The sequence below is a fragment of the Chelonoidis abingdonii genome, chromosome 8 (genome assembly GCF_003597395.2).
Source record: "Chelonoidis abingdonii isolate Lonesome George chromosome 8, CheloAbing_2.0, whole genome shotgun sequence".
Taxonomy (NCBI): domain Eukaryota; kingdom Metazoa; phylum Chordata; order Testudines; family Testudinidae; genus Chelonoidis; species Chelonoidis abingdonii.
Window position 1 is genome coordinate 33,721,845 of NC_133776.1, and position 20,420 is coordinate 33,742,264.

A 20,420-nucleotide genomic window follows, 5' to 3' on the forward strand; every position below is an offset into this window, starting at 1 on the left:
CTCGCCACATGCACTGGTGCTGGAAGTTTTTCCCTTAGCAGTACCAATACGGGGAGAGCACTGCTGCGACCCTGGAGTGGCGCCTCTATATCGTACTATAAGGGGAGCTGCGCACTCCCACCACCCTCAGTTCCTTCTTGCCAGACAACTCCGACAGAGGGGAAGGAGGGCGGAATGTGGAATACACCTGAGCAACACATCTCAAAGAATGCTTGTTACGGAATAGGTAACTGTCCTTTCTTCTTCGAGTCATTGCTCATGTATATTCCATAGTAGGTGACTCCAAGCTATATCTGATGAGGTGGGTAGGAGTTTAAGGGTTTTCAGGACGCAGTACAGCCCTACCAAACCTGGCGTCATCCCGTGTTTGGGAGACGATTGCATAATGCGAAGAAAAGGTGTGGACAGAGGATCATGTGGCAGCTCTACATATGACCTGGATAGGGACGTGAGCTACATAGGCGGCTGATGAGGCCTGAGCTCTCGTAGAATGCGCTCTAACAATAGGTGGCAGGGGAACCCCTGCCAGGTCATAACACGTGTGTATGGACAACGTGATCCTCCTGGAAAGGTGCTGGGTGGAAACCGGTTGTCCCCTCATACGTTTGGCCAATGCAACGAACAGTTGTGAGGATTTCCTGAACGGCTTGGTTCGGTTCAGGTAAAAAGCCGTGCCCTACACACATCTAGCTCGTGGAGGCGGTGTTCCTTGTTGCAGGAATTGAGCTTAGGACGGAGTAACAGTAGGGAAATGTCCTGATCCATATGGAAGGTGGAGACCATCTTCAGGAGAAATGCGGAGTATGGGCGAAGCTGGACCTTATCCTTGTGGAAGACTGTATACGGGGGTTCCAAGGTAAAGGCCCTAAGCTCCAAGACACGTAGGGCTGATGAGATAGCAACAAGGAATACTACCTTCCATGACAGCTGAGACCAGGAACATGTGGCCAAGGGTTCAAAAGGAGTACCCTAGGATAACACTAGGTTTAGATCCCACCGCGGAATGGGGGGGCCTAGCGTACGAGAATGAACGGTCCAAGCCCTTTAGAAAGCGGGAGATCATATTGTGGGAAAAGACCAATTGGCCCTGTACCAGTGGGTGGAAGGCCGATATGGCCGCCAAATGCACTCTGATGGAGGCGGGCGCTAGCCCTTGGGTCTTAAGGGACAGCAGGTAATCGAGAACGAGTTGGAGCAATGTGGACGATGGGGAGGTTCTCTGCTCCCCCACCCATCTAGAGAACCTGGACTATTTGGCTAGGTATGTCCGTCGCGTGGACGGCTTTCTGCTTTCCAACAGAACTCATTTGACGTTCTCTGAACACCTCCCCCCTCCCCCGAATGTAACCACAGAGCATCCATGCTGTCGGGTAAAGCGCGGCCAGGTTGGGATAGAGGAGGTATCCCCATTCCTAGGAAAGGAGATCCTGGCGAAGCAGCAGCCTCCGCAGGGGAGCCGCTAAGAGTTGCAGGAGGGTCCCGTACTAGTGTTGACGGGCTCAATCTGGGGCAATGAGGATGACCTGCGTCCTGTCCGCTTTTACTTTTTGTAGGACCTTGCCTATCAGAGGGAAAGGTGGGCAGGCATAGAGAAGCTGGCCCAACCACTGCAGGATGAAGGCGTCCGAGATTGCCCCCCTCCTCACTCCTTCCCTTGGAGAAGAACTAGGGGCAGCATTGGTTCTGGTCAGTTGCAAAGAGGTCAACCTCCCAGTGGAGTGACCACTCGTATTGGCGGGAAAAAACATCAGAGTGGTATTTTCTGTGAGGACTCTGACCACCTTCCTGTGAAAGCTACACTCGCCAACTGTATTGCCCTGAGCTCCCTGATGTTTATGTGTAGGGACAATTCCAAGGCCAACCATCTCCCTGGGGTTTGAATGCTCCCTATATGGGCTCCCCAGCCCCCATCTGAGACATCTGACACCAGTTTAGTGAGGGGGAGATTTCTCAGAAGGTGACCCCTTGCAGCATGTTGCGCAGGAGTGACCACCATTGTAGGGCAGCAACTACCTGGGGCGGTAGCGTGATAACCTTTTGTCCAGCCCGTCCCAGGCCTGAAAATACTGAGAGGCCAGCCAGAGCTGGAGGGGCTTCATTCTGAGCCTGGCATGGTGGACCATGTACATGCATGCCGCCATGTGACCAAGGATCTGAAGGCACACAGCCTTCCCCGTGACGACAGCGAGTGTGACCGAGGCAATGAGACCTTTGAGAGTCTTGAATCTGTCCAGAGGAAGAGAGGCTGTGGCCTCTAATGAGTCCAGTAGTGCCCCTACGAATTCTATGCGCTGAACTGGAATTAACGTAGATTTGGTCTCATTCACCACTAGGCCGAGATCCGTGCATGTGGATAGGAGAAGTTCCACATGGGCTTGCATCTGGGACCGGGAGTTGCCCCTGAGAAGCCACTTGTCCAGGTGTGGGAAGATCTGCACCCCTTTCCTCCGAAGGTAGGTTACTACTACTGCCATGCATTTGCTGAAAACCTTGGAGGCCGTGGAAAGGCCAAAACGGGAGGACCATGAATTGGTAGTGGTCCCCCCCGCCACCAGGAAATCGGAGGAAGCGACCGTGTCCCTCGAATATATGGATATGGAAATACGTGTCCTGGAGGTCCAGGGCCGCGTACCAATCCTCCAGGTCCAGGGAGGAAATGATAGAGGCCAGAGATACCATGTGGAACTTGCAGCAGACCACAAAACTGTTGAGATCCTGTAGGTCTAGGATGAGTCTGAGCCTGCCTCTTGCCTTTGGGATCAGGAAATACCAGAAGTAGAGGCCCTTGCCCTGGAATTCTACCGGTACCCTTTCCACCACCCCTAGGTGGAGCAGGCGTGCCACCTCCTGGGTTTAGAACACAGGCATGCTCCATGTCCCTGAGGCTCCCCAGAGTCGGGGGTGGTGGTGGGTGAAAGTGAACTGCAACATGTAGCCCTTGGAGATGGTGTTGGATGACCCACTGGTCCAGCGTTATACGGGACCACTCCACTTGGAAGGCAGATAAACAGTTGCAGAACACAAACTTTATTAACTGGGGGGGTCTCCCTGGCAACAGGCCTGGTGCTCCCCCCCCCACCCCCCCTAAAGTCAAAACTGCCTCTTGCCCTGCCTTTTGCCCTTTGAGGGGCCTGGCTGTGGGGCCGAGCGGGACTGACGTTGGGACCGATGCCTCTGTTCCCTCGGTCTCTTAGGTGAAGGCTCATAGCTGCTCCTAGCAGGAGGAGCCGAAGTTTGTGGCCTGGGCTTGTCCTTCGCCGGAGGTTTGCAGAGGGATGCGGGAATCCATCATCCCATGTAGGCGGACATCTGTTTGGTCCGCGAACAACACTTTCTTGTCAAAGGGAAGGTCCTGCATCAGGGACTGGGACTCCGCGGACAATCTGGACAGGAGGAGCCAGGACGCCCTGCGCATGGATATGGCGGAGGCCATCGAGTGGTCTGCTGTGTCAGCTGTGTCCGACGCTGCCTGGAAGGCTGCTTTTGCCGCTGCCGCTCCTTCCTCTACCAGAGCTCTGAACTCCTTTTGTCCCGCTCTGGGAGGAGAGGTTCAAATTTTGGTAGGGACCCCCATAAGTTGAAGCCATACAGACTCAGTAGGGCTTGATGGTTGGCCACCCTGAGCTGGAAACTCGCCAAGGTATAAAAACTTTCCTGCCAAACATATCCAGTCTCCTGGTATTCTTATCTTTGGGGGTGGATGCGGGCTGACCCGTGTCGTTCCCGATGGTTTTCTGATTCCACCACCAGGGAGTTAGGTGTCAGGTGGGAATACAAGTACTCCTGGTCCTTAGCTGGCATGAAGTATTTCCTCTCTGCTTTCTTGGAGATGGGGACCAAGGAAGCCGGGGTTTGCCACAGGGTAGTCGAGATGTTGGCTACTCCCTGGTGGAGAGGCAGGCCCACATGGACCGGTGTCAAGGACGAAAGTATGTTAAAAAGAGAGAGAGAGAGAGAGAGAGAGAGAGAGAGAGAGAGAGAGAGAGACAGCTCCTCCATCTCCTCAGCCCAGAGCTGAAGATTGGACACCACCCACTTAAGGAGCTCTTGGTGTGCCCTGAAGTCCTCCTGTGGGATGGGCGGTGGTGCCGCTATGGCATCCTCCAGTGCCGGTGAGGGGACCGGTATGGAGCCTAGGGCGTTGGGTGGTACCGGTGGGTCAATCCCTAGGTCAGAGTCTGGGTGCGGTGCTGTCGGCTCAAGACTAATGACTTTTTCCTCTGCAGAGGAGGGGAGGCCAAAGGAGCCCGGGATGCTCCGGCCATTGAGCAAGATTGTACCTAGGCGGACATCTGCAGCCACGGTACCCACTGACACCACTGCCCTTGCCACGGTGCCTCATGCCACTGACCAACTTGGGGGTCGGGCAGCACGTTTTGTTCCAGCTGAGCTGCACGACTTGGTGACAGGTGGCTGAGTGCCGATGCTGAGGTCATCGTTGATTGTACGGTACCATAGAAGCAGAGAAAGTGGCGGTGCCTGTGACTGTGCCTTCCGTGTGACTGGGACCTCAACATCGAGGATCAGTACCCGTCTGATGTGCGGCTCCTGTACTCACCCCGGCGGCCGGAGTTACGACATGCTGGTGAACCGTTGGGGAGAGTTCTGAGTGCGATGCCTGGCAGAGCAGGAACTCGAGTTGAAGTGTCGATGGCGCCAGGATCGGCTATGGTAGCTGCGACACGAGGAAGAGCGTAGGCAGCACTTGTCCCGGTGCCTGTGTCCCTGGTGGTGAGGTGTGGAGGAGTCCCAAGGCTCCCGTGCAGGCAGCGAGCCAGTCAGCCTAAGTGGAGTAGAGGGCTGGCACGAACTGCAGGAGGACTGCGTCGAGCGAGGTAGTGAGCAGGCCTCAGAGTGGGGACTGTGCCGTATCAGGGAGGTCTGTTGTACTCCCAGCGGTGGCTTCCCTCGAGACCGGGGGCCCGTCCCCGGCGGTGCCCTGGGTACCGGGAAGGTCAAGATGTCACACACGGCCTCTGGTGTCGACGGCATCCTCTCCGCAGGGGAGGCACGCGCAGATAGGACAGGGCTGCTCTGCTCAACGCGAATTGGAGGCCTGGGTCCTGAGGGGGATCGCAGGCTGCCTGGCTCGGGCCCAGCCTCGCCCCTTTCCTTCTCTTGGCGCAGTTGAGTGTTCCCCTGCTTCTTGGATGGGGAGTGCTGGCTAGTGGAGGGGATTTCACTCTGCACCAAAGATGTGGTGCCAGGCAGGTGCTGGGGCCAGCGCTGATTCCATCAGGAGAGCGCGAAGCCTGATGCCCCTCTCCTCCTTAGTCTGCGGCTTGAATGATCTACAGATCCTGCAGTGCTCACTTACATGAATTTCGCCCAAGCAGCAGAGACACTGAGCGTGAGGGTCACTTCATGGCATAGATCTGTGACAGGAGTTACATGATTTGAAGTCTGGGGCATGGGGCATGCCCCAAGCCTACTCAATTAACTTGAGAAACTATTCAGCTCATGGAATAACTGTACTAAGGCTAACTAGAGAAAGCTGCAGCAAAGCTGGAGCATGAAGTTCCAACTACCTTCATTGGCGGCAAGAAGGAACTGAGGGTGGGTGGGGGGAATGCGCAGCTCCCCTTATAGCATGGCATAGAAGTGCCATTCCAGGGATTGTAGTGGTGCTCCCCCCATATGAGCAGTGCTAAGGAAAAAACTTCTGGCACCAGTGCATGTGGCAAGCACGCACACCTACTGTGGAATACACATGAGCAATCACGCGAAGAAGACATCTAGGTTTAAAGACGCCTTTGGTTCACAAAACAGATCTTGAGACTGCCCCTCTTATAGTATCATGAGATAGCAGTGTTAGTCTGTATCCACAAAAACAACAAGGAGTCCGGTGGCACCTTAAAGACTAACAGATTTACTTGGGCATAAGCTTTCATGGGTAAAAAAACCTCACTTCTTCCTTTCTTATAGTGACTCAGTCAAGAGGTTCTTTAGCAGGTAAGAACTTTGATGGGATCTCAATTGCCTAGTGCTCACCTGTTTGAAGCACCAACCCAGGACAGGGAACTCTTGCATACCTCTGGAGACCTGCATTGTACTAAAATGGTGATGTGTATCCAATTACAAGATTCTCTCTCCTCTCCACCTTTCTCAGAGGATATAGCTTTGTCCAGCTTAGGAAACAGGTGCAACTGAACTGATGTTCAACAGCAAATGCAGACCAGAACAAATTGCATTCAACACTGCTTCAGCTGCACCCTTTGCTGACACCTATTTTCAGCAATTGGTAAACTCCCTAGCATTGAAAAGGCTTGTGGATCAGCATGTTTAGTGACTTGTCTGTTGTAGCTGTCCTCTTCCTCATTTCTGTTCAGTATGTTTTGGCAACAGGCATTGTTCTCCTCCATGTTTTGGCAGGGTAAAAGGTATACTATTTGCCACATTAAGGAAGTTTGGCAATTTAACTCTCAGACTGAAGAAGAAGCACGTGCCAGAAGCTACCGTTCTGCAGAGGATGATTCCGTTGCTAAAAATCTGTTTCCCAGATATAAACCATCTTTTTTTTAACCCAGGAACAGCTTGTAAATGGATTAACTCAAGAAAGTTGATGGGCAAACAAAACTTTTTACTTTACCATTAGCCACCTCTGCCTCACATGTTTTTCAAATATTCCATGATTCATTAAGAACGAAACTTTTATATGCTAATTATGGGAAGGATTTTTCTGCTTTGGTATATTTGGTGTCTCAGAGCTCAAGAGGCAGAGCATGTGAAGTCATTCTAATAGCAGGTTATAGGATTCTGAAATACATTTTAACATTTATTAAATCTGCCACTGAGAGGGCATGGATTACATTCCATCAGAAATACAGAGAGACTGAAAATATTAAGAAATAAGATAAGCTTCCTAAAATACATTAAGGGGAGTTATAAAAATTTCACAAGAGCTGTTAACTAATTCTACACACTACATATCACTGATGTATATCTAATGGAGTATTTTCACAAAATTTCATAAATATAATCAATGCAACATGTAAATAAATGTTTTCTAATTATAGCTCATTTTATAAAGTAATTTGCTGTAATTAAATAGGGGTAAAATTCATACAGAATCTCCATGTATAAATAATACAAAATGGACACGCATAATGTCCTTGCTTTGGTATTATTTCTTTACTAAACATTTGTGTAACGGACAGTACTTTACACTTCAATTACCCTTCTTTTAGATGTACTGGTTCACTCATGCCACTGGGCTCTTTACTTTCAGTAGATGACACTTCATCTAAAAACTAAAAAGAACAAGGAGAATAGGTTATGTTTGGAAAGAAAAAAAGTTGCTCCAATCCATAGTGTCTCTCATAAAAACACCATTTATTACAGTACACAAATACTTGGGTAAATAGAATGTAATTAAGGGTAAATTGTATGGAATTCAGTTTTAAAAGGTCAGTAACATGAAAACAATTTATGAAGAGTACAATAGAAATTTCTGAACTACACACAAGATTTCCAAAAGACTATAGGAGCTGCTGGTTGCTCAGTACTTTTTAAAGTTAAGACACTTATTAAGTTAGGAGCCTAATTTTAGGCTCATTTTTAACATCTGGGCCTATGCTTATATGTAATATACAAATATATAAAAAAGTTAAATGGCAAAAAACTTTACGTTAAAGTTAAAGTTGACAGGTGCTAGCTCATGCCTTTCAGAATGTTGAGCTCAGCAAAACTCAAATTTCTGAAAAAGCAGGAAACAAGAGTAAGGAAAACGCCTGCGCAATCTTAACTCTGACCCTGGAGTTGGCAATAGCCTCTGGGAATTACCTGCATGCACTCCAGTGGCATTCACTGTTTTAGGTGTAGCTGTACTGAATGGTGGATGAATAAATTAGAACAGCTGCTTTACAAATGTTCTGGATAGGACCTGAGTGAAGACACCGTTGAGGTTGCTTGTGATCTTGTGGAGCAAGCTGTCAGCTTGTCTGGTGGAGAATTGCCAGCCAGATCATAAACACCGATACAGGAAGTTATCTAAGATGAAATTCTTTGAGAAGAGACCAGAAGACCATTTCATTTTGTCTGTTATAGCCATGAACAGCAGAGTGGGTCGCTGAAACTGTTTGGTGCTATGTAAAATGCCAGTGCTGTCTAATGTCCAATACGTTTAGCAGTTGCGTGCAGTTTTGGGAAAATACAGGTAAGTAAACTGATTGATGTGAAAATTTGATACTATTTTAGAGAGAAACCTTGGCTGAGGGCATAAGTATATCTTATCTAAAAAGAAGATTGCATATGATGGTTCAGATGTTAGAGCATGCAGTTCAGTGAGCTTCCTGGCAAAAGTCATAGCCTTGAATACTGTATGCAGGTCTGGTCAAGCCAGTCTCAAAAAAGATATTAGAATTGGAAAAGGTACTGAGAAGGGCCACTAAAATGATTAAGGGTATAGAACAGCTTCCATATGAGGAGAGATTAAAAAGACTGGGACTTTTCAGATTGGAAAAGAGATGACAAAGGAGGGGAATATGATGGAGGTCTATAAAATCTTGACTAGTATGGAGAAAGTGAATAAGGAAATATTATCTACTCCTTCAGATAACACAAGAACCAAGGGTCACCCAATGAAAATTAATAGGCAGCAGGTTTAAAAACAAACAAAAGGAACTATTTCTTCACACAATGCACAGTCAACCTGCGGAACTCCTTGCCAGAGGATGTTGTGAAGGGCAAGACTAAACAGGGTTTAAAAAAGAAGAAGTTGATAAGCTCATGGAGGATAGGTCTATCATTGGCTACTAGCCAGGACGGGCAGGGATGCAAAACCATGCTCTGAAGTGTCCGAAGCCCCTGTTTGCCCAATGCTGGGAACAAGTGACAGGGAATGGATCACTTGATGATTACTCTGTTCTGTTCATTCCCTTTGAAGCATCTGGCATTGGCCACTGTTGGAAGACAGGACACTGGGCTAGATGGACCATTGGTCTGACCTAGTATGGCCGGTCTTATGTTCTTTGTCAGCGGCGGTGGCCTTTAGGTGTTGCTGTCTGAACTTTCTGTGGCTGCTTGGACAAATAGGGAGATTGAGGCAGGGTGGAAGGACTCTGCTCCTTTAGCTGGGAGAAAGTAATGATTTTCTGCCCTCTCAGAGGTAGGGGCACAAGTGGCTGGTGTTTGTCATACAGTTCTTGTTGGTTCTAATATGGCCTTGTTGACTGGGAGTGCTATTTGGCTAGACCAGAAAGGCTGTAGAATGTTCAAGAGCTTGTGTTATGAGCCCTGGATCTCCACTAAGAGGCTCTTCTACTACTCTCAGTAGTAGTTCTTGGAACTGTATGTGGTTATCCAGAGCAGTCATATCAGGCAAGAAAGATGAAATACCTTTGGGTCCAGTGGTACTGGTGGATCTGGTTAGTCTTCCTCCTCCACTGTAGATTAAGGAATCTCCAGTTGGTCCCTGGACAAAGAGGGGTAATGGGATTCCCTATGGGATACACAGACTCTGCATGCCATGTGTACAGGTCCCATGGTCCCCAGTAAGGCCAGAATGATCCATCGAAAGAAGGGTGTGGTGGTCCCGAGGGATGAGGTCCACAATTAGAACAACAAGGCTGAAAGGCTGAGAGAGGACTCCTGAACCTCTGCCCAGACTGAACTCCCTTTGTGGAGGGGAAGATGACCCTGGAAGATGAGAAGTCTGGGTCTGGTTCTGTCAGTGCTGTCACTGGTACAGGCATTGGGAAGCCATGGCTAGAAGATGGAATGGGAGATGATTTCCCTGGTGAAGGTAGGTCTGAACAACCCAGGGCGGGGGGCGGATTGTGGGTATGGGAGGATGACAATGTTTTCTGCAGTGGTGTAGGATTCTGGAAGCTGAGTCTCATCGCCCTGTACCACTGGTGTCTGTGTAAAGGAACTCTTAATAGTTGGTAGTTCCTTCTGGGGCTGTGGTACTGCTGGTGATGCCCCCTTTGACTGTGTTATCATTGGTAATGATGGTTTAGGGTCCTTCGACACTCAGTGTTTTGTTTTGATTGCTACTGAGGTCCATGTTGAAGAGCATTGTTCCAATGAGCCTTTTGATCATGGTCATGAAGGTCTACTCAACCTGCAGAGAGGGATCCCTTCTCTAAGGTGTAGGAGGGACTCTGCTCTTATGCTTATGATAGTGCATCTTACTCTCATGAGAATAGCTTGAATAAAGGACACTGTCACCTAGCCTTTCCCATGTCTGAGTAAGGCACTGAGCCAGACGGCGCACTCCTTGATGTCTCAGGTCCACGTACAGGATTACCACCACAGACTGGATTCAACTGAAGCCTCATGGCACGTTCTGTCAGGGGTTTCCAAAGTTAAGGGTTCTTGTGCCTGCCACGTTCAACTAGCAAGGAGAGGCAGATACTGTACTTAGCAGAGATATGAGTTTCTTCAAGGCTGCAGAGGCAGCACTGAATGAAGAGGAGTGGGAGCAGAGGCTGCAACCCAGAAGGCTGGACACAATTTAAGTCCTACATTGAGGGAATTGGAGGATTCCCCGGGGCAGGGAATTTAAACTATTTATCTAACCATGAAAAAACTAACAGGATAAAACTTTTAAATATGTCACAGGCAAGAACGTAGAGGATGATCAGTTCCAGACACTAGAAGAGTCTGATTCAGGCCACGCTGTAAGAAGGAACTGGAGAGGCATGGGTGCACGCTGCCCCTTATTCCCTCAGTACAGAGCATGAGGAGAGCATCTACATAGGTGTGGACAAGCAGACACCACTTGCTAGAACTCTCCTGTTTCAGCCTTGGTGGAACACACACATGGGGACCAGAATTCAAAGAACAACTAGAGGTTGCAGTCTACATAATTTCAATACAGATTGTACATGTTGCGCTAGTAGCAGGACAGTGGGGTCTTCTTGCCATGGATGAGGAGGGATATGACAGCAGTCTGTGGATTTCATGATAGGTAATGGGAAAATATAGGTTAGGTGTTGTCTTGCGTGGAATTATGAAGGGGATGTAAAAGGATGTAAAGTGGTTAAATTTTATAGATGTAATATTCTATCAGGGTAGTAGGCTCAGTGTTTGATCACAGGGCAAGCACAGGCAGTAGAGAGAGAGCACGAGTGCATGTGCAATGAGTGTCAGGGCCGGCTTTACGCTGGTTCCCCCAATTCCCCGGAATTGGGCCCCGCGCCCACTCCTAAGGGGGCCCTGCTCCAGGGGTCTTTGGCGGCACTTCAGCGGCAGGGGGTCCATTCTGAGGGTCTTTGGTGGCATCTCGGCAGTGGAGGGGCCTTCAGTGCCGTGGAAGACCTGACGTGGACCCCCCCCCACCCGAAGCCCTGGACCGCCGCTGAGTATTCCAATCGGGCCCCGCAGGTCATAAAGCCAGCTCTGATGGGTGTAGTCGGGCATTGCTCAAAGAGAGCAGAGTTAAGGCTGTGTAGGCTTTTACCATAACTTTGTACTTTCTGGTTTTCCAGAGTATGAATCTTGCTGAACTCTATGTTCTGGAGGGGCACAAGCTCTCCCTGGAGCAAGCTTAAAGTTTGTTTTAAAGTTTTTTTGTCTTTTAATTTCCTAGTTTTTTAAACAGAAAAATGTATGTTGATAGAGGTTAGTGGTCATTTAAACAGTTGTAGTTCTCATTTAGGTTTGTAATTGATATGCTACTGTGGCTACTTAATAAATCAGAAGAACTAGCTATTATATAGTGCTTTTCATCAGTAGATCTCAAAGACATTTTATTATCTCCATTTTACAGATGGGAAACCAAGGCTCAGAGAGAGACAAAGTGACTTGCCCAAGGTCACTCAGCAGGTCAGTGGCAGAGCTGGGAACAGTCCCAGTCTAATGGTCTTTCCACTAGGCCACACAGTTCTATGTGATTCCTAAATTCTCCTCTCCTCCCACCTCTGTATATTTTGCTATAGTGAAATGGGGATAATGGTCATGCTTTGAAAAACAAAAACACAAACACACCAACCCTTGATAGAACCATATTTTTCCCAAATCTTTATAGTTCATTCTCAGATTTCCACCCCAGGTGAGTTTCAAACTTCAAAGTTGCTAGAATCTACAAATTTAAGGAAATGCTGTTTTTTTCCCCAGCAGGCTGTATCTCGACAACCCCTTGGTCAAATGACCAGACATCTGGATCACGAAGCCACCCTACACTCCCACAAGGCATAGCAAATGTCAAGACAATCCATCTAAGCAGGCAGATTTTAGAGCACTTAGAAGAGCTGTCATTTAAACAGGAAGGGCTTCCAAACCTTTGCCAATACTGCATGACATTACAGAGAGAATGGAAGGGAGGAGTTCTACACATCCATCAACAGTATAGCAGGCTCAGCAATTAAACAGCCAGTTCATCTCAATGAGATTCTCTGGAGAGAGAATACTTACTGGAGATAAGGTACAGCCTGAAACAACAGCTCTGAGGTGTGTGAACTTCCTGTTCCCCCATGCTGGAGAGTTTCTGATGTTTGTCAAGCACACCTGCTCTCAGCTCCTCACCCCAGTGTCAGCAGTGTGTTCCTGGCACATGCTTTAAGCATGGCTGTTCTAAGCTCACCACCTAGAAGGACAGGGCTTCCCCAGATTGTGATTCACATATGGGGTGGGGAGAGGGGTTCAGACATCCCCAAAAGGCAAGCTCCCCCCAAACCTGGGTCAGAAGAAGAGCGGAGAGGCCACCACAGGCTGAGAAGATCATATGTCTATAGATGGGCTGGGGCTTTCAGATCTTGGCACACATACTGGGAGCAGGGAGGGAAAGCAGCTCAGACACCCTCATCTGTGACTCTCGGGGGGAGGGGGGGGAGCAGACGGCAGGGAAAAGGGAGGGTCAGACCCCTCTAGATGGGCTGGGGGAAACACACACTTGGGAGGGGAACGTGGGCTGACATGTGCCTCTGGCCCCTATTCTCCCTAGTCCTCTTCCCAATGTCTCATCCCTCTCCTTAGTTCCCCATCACCTTATTCCGCCAACCCTCTCCCCTTATTCCTACCTACTCTTCCATGCCTTATCACCTCCGCTCCCAGCAAGCATTTGCTTGTGGAGTTTATTCTCCTTCCAAAAAAAATTTAAGCCTCTTCTGACTATTCCGCTGTATTCAGAATACATTTCTCCAAAATAAAAATAACACTTTGATAGAGGCAGAATGGAGCAATATGCCCACTTTTTTTTTTTTTAAACTTCAGATTTTTACCCCAAATTGGATTCAAACTCTCAGTTCCTGGGGTGGTGCTTGGACTCGATGACCATAATATATTCTTAGAGCCACTCATGACCTGTGGTGTAGATATAGTTTTCCAGATAGGCTCTCTGCACATGCACAGTGTAATCTATTAGGTGCACAAATATTTTTGAAATACTGTTTTCATGTGATTTCCCCCAAACGACTGTTGTGCGCCAGGCACTTTGATCGGGGAACACTATAGTATTTGAACCTTGGTTTTCCCTCACTTCCTCAGGGCCTGTATCTCAGTAACCCCTTGGTCAAATAGCCCCATATTTGGATCACTAACCATACCCTGTGGCCACATGGAGGCATACCAAATTTCAAAGCAATCTGATGAAAGCTCAACTGTTCTAAGTGTTTTAACATCCATACAGTTAAAGTTCAGAGCTGCTCTCCATTTAAATATAGCAAAGAGGCAAATATAAAAACACATCTCTACTCAATACATAGATATCTAGTGTTTTCAGTAATAAGACCATTCATAACAAACCTCTGGATGAAGTAATATCAATATAATAGCTTAAGATATATACCCTATTAGACTATATCAATTCAGAGATCATCCAGAGATATTTAAGAAGCTAAGATCTTTAAGCTTAAATTCAGTACAATTTTCATATATAAACATTCTATAATCTACTTATTTTAAATATCTAAATATTTTATATTGTTTAAGCCTCAGTTTAGTCATCTCCAGCCAAGATGGAGAGCTGGATTATAGCTCCAAAAATTTGCTTTGGCAGTTTTTTCACATCTATGGTTTATTAAAAACAGATTGCACATAAGAATATTTGGATTTCTAAAAAAGAGAATTGCAAGGAAACATCTTAAATCATAGGCATTTTATTAAGCCTGGCCTGCTCTCAAAGGCATTAAAAAGCCAAATATTGTATACATAGTAGGTACCTTTTGAACAGCTTCTGTAAACTTTTCCTCTTGAAACGTTTTGAAAAACTCACACATAAATGTCTCCTTGAAACTTGACTAAAAGAGAAGATAAGTGTATAAATTGATGTCTAACAAGAAGATCCGTGAAACAAATACATCAGTGTAAGAATGTTAATATACTTACAAGCTTGCTTTTGGACAAACTTCCCCAGCTCCCCAAAGTTTGGATAGTTTTTGATATAAGAGTTAACGTTCTAGAAGTTTGTGCATCCTAAAATAAATAATTTTAGGAAACAAATTGAAGATTCCCTTTACATTTTTAGGCAACTCAATACAAAACCTGGATTTCAAAATAGGGATTTGGCAAAATGGCCATCTTACTTGATTTGTCACACATTATTTCTAGCTAGAAATAATGTAAATTCTCATGAGAAAATTTAAACATCTTATATACAGGTTCATCTATTGCTCCCATCACTGTAGTATCTGAATGCCTTCCCATAGTGCATTAAACTAACAACTTGTCAGGTGTTATTCCTCCCAAAAGAAGAGAACTGTGTGTGTGCAAAGTAACATTTTGTTTTGGTAGGATTTTTTTCTGTATGTTTCAATGTTCACTGATTTTTAGGATTTTTTTTTCTTTTCTCCCCCCAACATACTGGTGGGAAAATGGGTATTCCTCTAGAAAATTTCAACTTTTTGTTGAAAAATTCAAAACCTACAGTTTTTTTAAAAATCAAAATTTTTCTTTTGGTTTATGGTAAAAATGGAATTTTCCACAGAAAGCCAAAAAAAGTTTAGCTCAAACCCCAATTTTCTGTTGAAAAAATGGTTTAGGTAGAAAGTTTTCAACCACCTCTAGTAACAAGCTAACACAGCTTTACGACACTGTTTGAGTTTTTCAGGTTTTCTCAGAAGTACCAGTCATATACAACTGTACCTATCTGTGAGAGACGCTATTCATAATTTATCGTTGCTGATAAATGTCAGAAATGGAGAGATCTATGGCTCAATCCCAATTGTTTTTTAAACTTAAAGGCATATTTATATTATATAAATACATGTATACTGTCACAGGCTGGCTGTCTCTTTAAGGGGAGCAAGGCTCAGCCTTGCCTGTGACTGATGAGCAACATCCCTATGACTGAAGGGAGAGAGTAGCGGGGAGGAGGCTTGTGTGTGAAAGAGTCCTGCAGCATGACCCAAACCAGATAGGATCTGACTACAAGCATCAGGTAGGAAAATAACCAGACCCTCTTGTGCTTGGGTTGGCTCTCCTCCTCCTACCCAGCTGCTTGGTGCAGCAGCAGCAGCAGCCTGACCTGCTCGGGCCAGCCACCACCACCTCTGTGTTGAGTGTGCTGCAGAGTAAGTCTGCCAAGAAGTCACAGCCCTTCACTTCACACAGCGTAGCAGGGGTGGCAGATAGTAGGAGCAGGGCAAGGGCACACAATTGCCTGCACATGCAGCTGCTGCCGTGCCAACCCCAGGTGCAGAAGGATAGTAGTGGTGCTGACTCAGGTTCGGTGTTGGGTCAGTTTGGAAAACTACTCAACCCTCTGAGGCTTGGGTCCAGCTAGGTCTGGGTAGACCTCTATTGTGGTAGGCCTGGAAAAAGGCCAACCCCAGGCAGATGGAAGTGGAGACAGACTATGACCAAGGATCCACTCAGGGAAGAACCAGACTTGGGAAAGGACTTCATGGAGAAAGCCCTGGAGGTCAGCAGCTCATGTAGGAGCTGGGCCTCCAGGGAGAAAGTCTAGAGGCTACACACTCTGAGGCAGCAGGTAGATGAGTAGCCAAGCTGGGGCAAAAGGCCATTTTATTTTTCATGTTTTCTTTGGACTAGAGAATTTTACTGTATATAGCCTCCCCAAACAAGCCTATTGCTGGGACTCAGAGCGAAACAGAGGTGGCGTCAATGCTGCACCGTCCCACAGTAGCCAACAAGAAGTTGGGTAGGTTGTCACAAAACACACACACTCGAATATTTACATGTGATTTTTCTTAACTGCTTGTCACGTGCACACTGCTATTATTTTGTCTTCCAAATAAAAATTTAACCAGTTTGACTCTTTATTGATTTCCAGCTTCCATATTTTAACATATGAGTCCAACTGTTGCCTTGGGAAATCTACTTTCTTCGCCCCTTTACAACTCCAAGTATTAATTCTATTGATAGGCCTTTATCCCATATGGGATTCATTTACTGTCACTTTGCCTATCTCTGCATAATGTCTTTGGACTAATGGCTAAATTTATTTAAGTAGATTTTTCTTCTGAAAACACCAAAAGCATGAATAATATATGTATGAAATTATTAAATATCAATTAGTCTTGGGGGAGATTTCAAAGAGTTATGTTCTCCTTTATATGTAAGCAGTAATTCAATAGCTTATTCCTATGTTTTGACATTTTTCAAAGTAAAATTTAGACTAAATATTTATGTACAAAAATTCAGATGGGTATGTTCCACATTCCAATTATAATATGGTTACCAGATTATATGGATGGAATATGTACAATTTTTGCTATTATGTTCAACATCTGGCAACACAGGAGAGTAAAGACCACATGAGTGCATGAATCAGAGCTACGCAATACCATCACAGAAAGCATTTCTTCCTGCAACTTCTATTTGAGAGACTGGAGAGAGGAGGGAGATTTTCAAAGGCACAAATGACATTTAGAAGCCTAACTCCACACAGGAATGGGGAAGGAAATCAATGGAACGGAGGTTCATAACTGCCATTTCTGCCTTTGAAAAAAGAAAAAAGAAAAAAGTCCCTCTAAGATTTCATCTCCACAAAGAGCACCTTCCTCTACTACACCTCGAAACACATCCTCCATTAAAAGCAGCGCTGTTCCATTTAAGAGCTCCTACTATAAATTGTTAGCCAATGCCTCCCACAAAGCCACACAGCCATGGTTTCCTTTAGCCAGGTATGAAAGGAAAAGCCCAACCTACAGAAAATGAGTATCCTGATTTTCTTTTTGAATTGCAGAGTACAGTCAGTGAGAGAAGCTTATCTCTATACATCTTTCTATGTAAAGAGATCTGCAGATTATGAGTAACGTGATACAAAAAAATTTACAAAAAACTTACTGGATGATGAGGTCGTAAATGAAAAGTATGAGGTGAGACTACAGCGACAGCAAAGAAACGAAGAAACACAAAGCTGCTCACTGCAGAATACTGTACATGAGGGTCATCTGCAGAGAAAAACCATGAAATGTAACAAACTAAGCTTAACAAGGAAATAGTGAAGACAGTCAAAATAAAAACTGTAGGGAAAGAGCATCAATAGGGAAGAGAACTATTTTTCTATAGAACAGAACTAATGAAGTGCATGAAATGAAAAGGTGGCAATGATGAGCAGAAAATATTCCATTATTGCTAACACTGGCTTAATTCCAAGAGGGTTAGCAACACAGCTGCCACAGATGCTGTCACATACCATATTGATTAGACCCTGCTCTGAGCATGTCTAATTTCCAGAGTTAAAAATGCTTGTGGCAGCTGATGACCCATCTACACTAGGGCTAGCCTAGTATACTAGCATATTCAGATATAAGGTTAAATTTACCATGTTTGGATTTCTTTTAAGATATGCAAATGTAGTTAAGACATCCAAACAACCTTAACTCCACCCTGTAATATCATCATATAAACCATGAAGCCATATAACTATGATTAGTACATAGTTTTCTAGTCTCAGATAAGATAAAACTGATTAAGAGAGAAACTCATTTCTCACTAAGCACCATTTTTTCCTCACAAGTGGGTGGTATCAAGGATGCCATAACTATTTATTTCCCTACCTTAACATGTTTTGATTTAACCTTAACAATACATTTACAAGTTTTGGGGATATTTACAATCTCTCTGATGTTTTTACTGTTTTATGCTTAACAGTATAGTGGGACCATGGTCTTCACTGAGGACAGCTTGGTTTCACTGACACTGGGAACAATGTGAGAGAGCGGCCATTTTGAAAATACTATCTTAAACAGAGAGCATCCGTGTCCTCAGAGTCTTTGACAATAGCAGGAGAGAACAGCTGTTTTGAAAGAGCAGTTCTCCATTGAATTCTCTGTAGAATATTTGTCAGTCTCTGCTGAAGAAACAACTTTCAGTTATGAATGACGACACAAACCTCTTTATTAGGATAAATGGTCTTCACCTGTAGCAATGCATGAGATGTCACTGATTTTTAACTATACAGAAAGTTCCAATAGTCTGTTTTATTCCAGTATTAAGGTCATTTGGACAGAGAGTGATCTGACACAGGGCGTTAAATTTCTTAACGGATCCATTTTTTTTTTTTTTAAACGAAAGTTCATTCAAAACCAATTAACCTACTTAAATTGTCAGAAAATTCATTCTGTACTCAAAGAATAAATATTTTAATTTTGGATAGGGTACATTGGATTCTTTATATGTAACAAACTATTTGAATCCCTACATTAACCGCAAAATACTCAATACTACCTTAACCATGGAACTGCAGCTGGCACTAATATATGTTGGAGTAACTGTATTTTACATAGAAGCAAAAGTAAATTTAGCTTCAGCTTTACAGCATGATGTGCTTTTTTATAGCAGTTATTTGACTATTAAAATACTTTCAGTATTGCTTCTGCATTTCTGCAGATATGTTTTCTGGTGGTCCCTTGAAATTTTTATCCACATGTTGCTACTGTCTTGCAACACTCAGCTCTGCTGCTTTGGTGCATCGAGAAATCAGAGAATCAGAGAGAAAGGCAAGGCTGGAACAGACCTCCAACAGTCATCAAGTCTATCCCCCCATGCTGAAGCAGAACCAAGTGTACCTAGAACATCTCCGACAGATGTTTGTCTAACCTGTTCTTTAAAACCTCCAATGAGTGATATTCCACAAACTCCCTTGGTAACCTATTCCAGTGCTTAACTTATCCTTACAGTTAGAAAGTGCTTTTCTAATATCTAACCTAAATCTCCCTTGCTGCAGATTAAGCTCATTACTGCTTCTTCCACCTTCAGTGGACATGGAGAACAATTGATCACCATCTCTTTATAATAGCCCTTAAGATATCTGAAGACTTATCAGGTCCCTCCCCTTCTCTTAGTTTTCTTTTTTCAAGATTAACATGCCTCATTTTTTCCTAAACCTTTTATAATTTTTGCTGCTCTTCTTTGAACCCTCTCCAACTTGTCCACATCCTTCTAAAGCCTGGACACAATACTCCAGCTCAGGTCTCACTGATGCCATGCACAGTGGCACAATTAACTTCCACGTCTTACATACGGCACTCCTGTGAATATACCCCAGAATGACATTAGCCTTTTTTGCCACTACACCACATTGTTGACTCATATTCAGTGTTTGATCCACTATAACCCCCAGATCCTTTTCAGCAGTACTGCTGGCTACCCAGTTAAAGCTCTTGCTGCTGTCCAGTATTGTTTTATTACAACATGCCAGGCAGAGAATGTTCGGTTACCAGGTTAACAAAATACACCACACAGTCTAGGAAAAGCAAAAGCTGTTTACAAAACCACTAGAGAGAATAAGTGTCAATTTAAAATATTTCACTCTTGGTAAACAGCATGTGGAGACCACAAAAGATGCTTAAATGAAAAAAGCCTTTGTCAATTTCTAATGAAGCGTTTTTTTAAACACACTTACTTGGAAATCTTTTGGCAGCCAGGTGTCTCAAAGAGTAGAACACATCACACATTAAGGTAGGGCAACTTATACTTGACTGTACAATTGTATTGAATACTTTATCGACATAGTAACGTAGATTTTCCTAAAAGGATAAAAAAACAGGTATATTCTTTCAGAATGTTAATGTTTCTGTTAAATACAACAGAGCACTTTTTTATTCCTACAGACAGTATGGTACATATGACACATTGCCCATTCATAAATACAGGTGACCTCTTCAACTACATAATTCTAGTATACAACAAGTTGATACTGTTAAGAGGTAATTTGGTAATCCTCACTGAATTTCAGAATTAGAAGGCCACTAGAAAGTGCACTGCTGGTTTCTTGGAATACAGGACAAGGACATATATATTATAAGCACACATTGAACTGCCTTTCAGCAATACAGAGGCCTGATGCCAAGATGGATAACTTCCCAACAGTCCTTGCCACAGAGTTATTTAATTCTTTGCTGATGCAATTGCCTTCAGCGGATGTCACCAAGTGGTATGGCTTAATCGTAACACTGACAAGTGAAGAGTTCACTGAATGAAGCTTTAAGCAAAGTTAACAGCAGAAGCAGTCAATATATCATCTGCTGTACTAAAAAGAATTCAGATGGGGGAAGGTCAGCAATCAGTAT

The 20,420-nt window shown here is 44.9% G+C and overlaps 1 protein-coding gene across 2 annotated transcripts in view; it reads right to left on the reverse strand.

The window, feature by feature from the left end:
• RASA2 (RAS p21 protein activator 2) overlaps positions 1-20,420 on the reverse strand; it is a 114,723-nt gene that overhangs the window by 9,782 nt on the left and 84,521 nt on the right. For both annotated transcript variants that reach the window (XM_075068494.1, XM_075068495.1), the window contains 5 exons: positions 19,754-19,877; positions 17,191-17,297; positions 14,269-14,355; positions 14,103-14,180; positions 7,177-7,250 (listed from right to left, as the gene is read on the reverse strand). In XM_075068494.1, the coding sequence (XP_074924595.1) occupies positions 7,177-7,250; positions 14,103-14,180; positions 14,269-14,355; positions 17,191-17,297; positions 19,754-19,877 (470 nt within the window). The remainder of the gene's footprint in view (positions 1-7,176; positions 7,251-14,102; positions 14,181-14,268; positions 14,356-17,190; positions 17,298-19,753; positions 19,878-20,420) is intronic.